This window comes from Arachis ipaensis, chromosome B06 (genome assembly GCF_000816755.2).
Source record: "Arachis ipaensis cultivar K30076 chromosome B06, Araip1.1, whole genome shotgun sequence".
In the NCBI taxonomy this organism is placed as follows: Eukaryota; Viridiplantae; Streptophyta; class Magnoliopsida; order Fabales; family Fabaceae; genus Arachis; species Arachis ipaensis.
The window spans coordinates 13,867,743-13,870,965 of record NC_029790.2 but is presented as its reverse complement, the minus strand read 5'-3'; the positions used below and the strand labels follow the sequence as shown (position 1 = coordinate 13,870,965).

At 37.4% G+C, this 3,223-nt stretch overlaps 1 protein-coding gene across 1 annotated transcript; it reads left to right on the top strand.

The window, feature by feature from the left end:
* LOC107645871 (phosphoglycerate mutase-like protein AT74) lies at positions 138-2,369 on the top strand. Its single transcript, XM_016350000.2, has 3 exons — positions 138-753; positions 1,439-1,836; positions 1,965-2,369. The coding sequence occupies exons 1-3, from the start codon at positions 309-311 to the stop codon at positions 2,016-2,018; spliced, it is 897 nt and encodes a 298-aa protein (XP_016205486.1). The 5' UTR covers positions 138-308; the 3' UTR covers positions 2,019-2,369.

Genomic DNA, 3,223 nt, shown 5'->3' with positions numbered 1-3,223 from the left:
ATATTTAATTTTTCTGTCAAAATAAAACCTTAAAGATTAATTTATGTATTAATTTTTTTTAGAGATTGAAATGTCCACTTTTTAAATTCTATTCTTCCGACTCTAAAATTTATTTTGCCAACGAATACGAATCATTTTAGTAGTTTTAACTTTTAACGCATAAACCCAGGCAGATGAAATTGGATTTGGGGGATTAGGAGTGTATGCACTGTGCGTACTGCGTGCTCGATCGTAAATTTCATTTGAATTTGAAATTTTCAATCTTGCCATAATTTCGATGCAGCAACAGTTAAAGTTACAATAACAATATGCATCAACACAAGGTGCTTCCGAAGAGAATAATACTGGTGCGGCACGGCGAGTCGCACGGTAACCTCGACACGGCGGCGTACACCACCACTCCCGACCACAAGATCGATCTAACGCCCACCGGAATCGCTCAAGCGCAGAATGCCGGGGCATGCATCCGTGCAGCCATTGCCTCCGACTCATCCTCCCCGAACTGGCGCCTGTACTTCTACGTGTCGCCCTATGCGCGCGCCAGATCCACGCTCCGAGAGTTAGGGCGCTCGTTCTCGAGGGCGCGCGTGATAGGCGTGAGGGAAGAATGCCGCATTCGGGAGCAGGACTTCGGGAACTTCCAGGAGCGTGAGCGCATGGATTCTATCATGGAGACTCGGTTACGATACGGCAGATTCTACTACCGCTTCCCTGAGGGCGAGTCCGCCGCCGATGTCTTCGATCGCGTTTCCAGTAAGTACGCACAATACCTTTCCTCTTATCCTAAGGATTTTTTCTGGATCTTGTAGTTTTTGTATCCTGGTAATTTGGATTTGGTTTCTGATTCTTTGCCCTAATATTGAATTATGACGAAGATAATGTGGATTTTGAGTTTGATTCAGGTAATAGGTAATGAGTGTGAAGAATAGTTAGTTTGATTGATGTAGTAATACATAATTAAAATATTTTTTTTCATTTTAATTACATAGAAGAGGAAGAAAAATAAAGGAGGAATTTACCTTGAGAGAGAGAATTCAAGTTAAACAAACCATTATATTAACAACAGTTTATAGTCACTTGCCAGCTATAATAGTGTATTCAAACCCAACTTACGCTGTTATCATGAGTATTGGTTTAATTAGGCGAGTTAACCAAATTGGCACAATGAAAGGATGTGGTATCTGAAAGTGTGTTGCATGTATTATTATGGAATCATCACTAAGAAAGGGTTTGACGTAGTAAGAGCAACAAAACCTGAAATTACTTGTGCAATAATAACAAACAAAAATGGAAAGGATTTAGTTGAAGTGGAGAGTTATATTTTCTGCAATTTGAGGAAGTTATTCCTACTTGTCGGTCCTTAATTGTATTTTAAACTAATGCAACTTGCAGAGATTGACAAGGCATGATATTGATTCTGAGGCTTCTTGTTTTCCAGGTTTCCTTGAATCTCTGTGGAGGGACATTGACATGAATAGGCTCAATCAAGACCCTTCCCATGATCTGAACCTGATAATTGTCACACATGGGCTAGCATCCCGTGTTTTCCTCATGAGGTGGTTCAAGTGGACGGTTGAACAGTTTGAGCTTCTGAGCAATCCTGCAAACTGTGAGATCCGCATCATGCAGTTGGGTGCTGGTGGAGAATACAGCTTGGCAGTCCATCATACGGAGGAAGAACTGCTTCAATGGGGGCTCTCTCTTGAAATGATAGCTGACCAGAAATGGCGAGCCCAGGCAAACAAGGGTGCCTGGAATGATCAGGTTCCAGTGTGTCTTAATGCATTTTTTGATAACCTTCCTGATTCTGATGATGACAATGTAGACCTAAATGAGGTAACAGGTTCTTTGACCATTAGTTCAAACTGTTCTTAGTATCTGGGCTGGAGATTCAAAAATTCAAACTGTGCCTAGCATTCTTTGTTTCCCTCTTTCTCCTTTTCTTTCTATCTTATGGAGATAAGATTAAAAATTCCCCAATGAACAAGAAGAAAATGAAGAGGAAGGAGATAAGGTGACAAGATCGTGCTTTACTTATTGCTGACAGTAACCAGCTCTGTTCATCACATTCATCATTATGAACTTTACATCCAACTGGAAGCTTCAAATATACTGAATCTAATGAATTGATAATATATTAGATTATAGATAAGGCTTGAAGCATTCTTATATAGTGAAGGGAACAAGGTTGCTTTGCACGCATGCATTATGCATCCTGTTTTCCAAATCATGTTATGATAGAATTAGAACTTAGAAGAGTCTGCATAGTATTTGTTCATACAAAGAGCGAAAATTGTACTCGGACCTTTATACACAAAGTTTATGAATATTGCAGACGCCCATCCTATCCCTTAGGAATTTATTTTCTTTCTCGATGATATCTCTATCATATTTGGAAAAGTTCTTGCTCGGTGAATGTTTTCCTTGTTTTTTTTACCCCTTGTTTATCTGTTATATGTTTTTTGTTGGGCTGTTGTATAAAAAAATTTTACAGGGTCTAGTTTTGAGGAAATGAGGTCAGTATATATACTACATAGGAACCGATATGGTCTTGGTGATAAGAGTTGAGTTTTGGGATAAGTCATGGTACAAGAATCGTTTTGGGAATATTATAGGCAGTTTATTTTCTGTATGCACATAAGCATATTTGATCATCAGTGTTATCATTTTATTGTGCATTGTTATTATGTTGGTATCATTTTATTGTGCATTGTTATTATGTTAGTGAAATTCAATTTTTCAGTTTAGAAATAGAAGTTTCAGTTGGAAAGGAAAATAAAGTGCGGTCGGTTTTCAAGTCCTATTCAGTATAGTATACAGTCCAATTGCGTCTTTCACGTGAATTTATTTGAAGAAAATCATAACCGGTGTTTGATAAATGACTTTCTTGATGTGGGTGTTCTAATCAGTAATCACACCATCAAGTGTTCAAATATGTTTTCTTTAAACAAGCCATTATTTTATTGGAGGTTATTGTGGAGACCAATTGATTAGCTGTCCCATGTACCCAACTTCCAAACCCAATATAACCAAGAAAAATCGGCATAAATCATGTCCTCTCTCTCTATATATATATATACACAATTTTTTTTAACTTTTCTAACTCTCTTTTCATCATTATTAACGAGGAAGAAGTATCAATGGAAAAATTATGCACCAAAATGCGCAGTATATAACTAAACTATATAACTATATAAGTAATTTAAAGAATTATATTTTAAAT

Excerpts from the sequence above, each read along its gene's own strand:
- LOC107645871 (XM_016350000.2), top strand. The coding sequence starts at position 309 with ATGCATCAACACAAGGTGCTTCCGAAGAGAATAATACTGGTGCGGCAC. Across the intron at positions 754-1,438 it reads TGTCTTCGATCGCGTTTCCA|GTTTCCTTGAATCTCTGTGG; the intron begins GTAAGTACGCAC and ends CTTGTTTTCCAG. Across the intron at positions 1,837-1,964 it reads ACAATGTAGACCTAAATGAG|ATTAAAAATTCCCCAATGAA; the intron begins GTAACAGGTTCT and ends TATGGAGATAAG.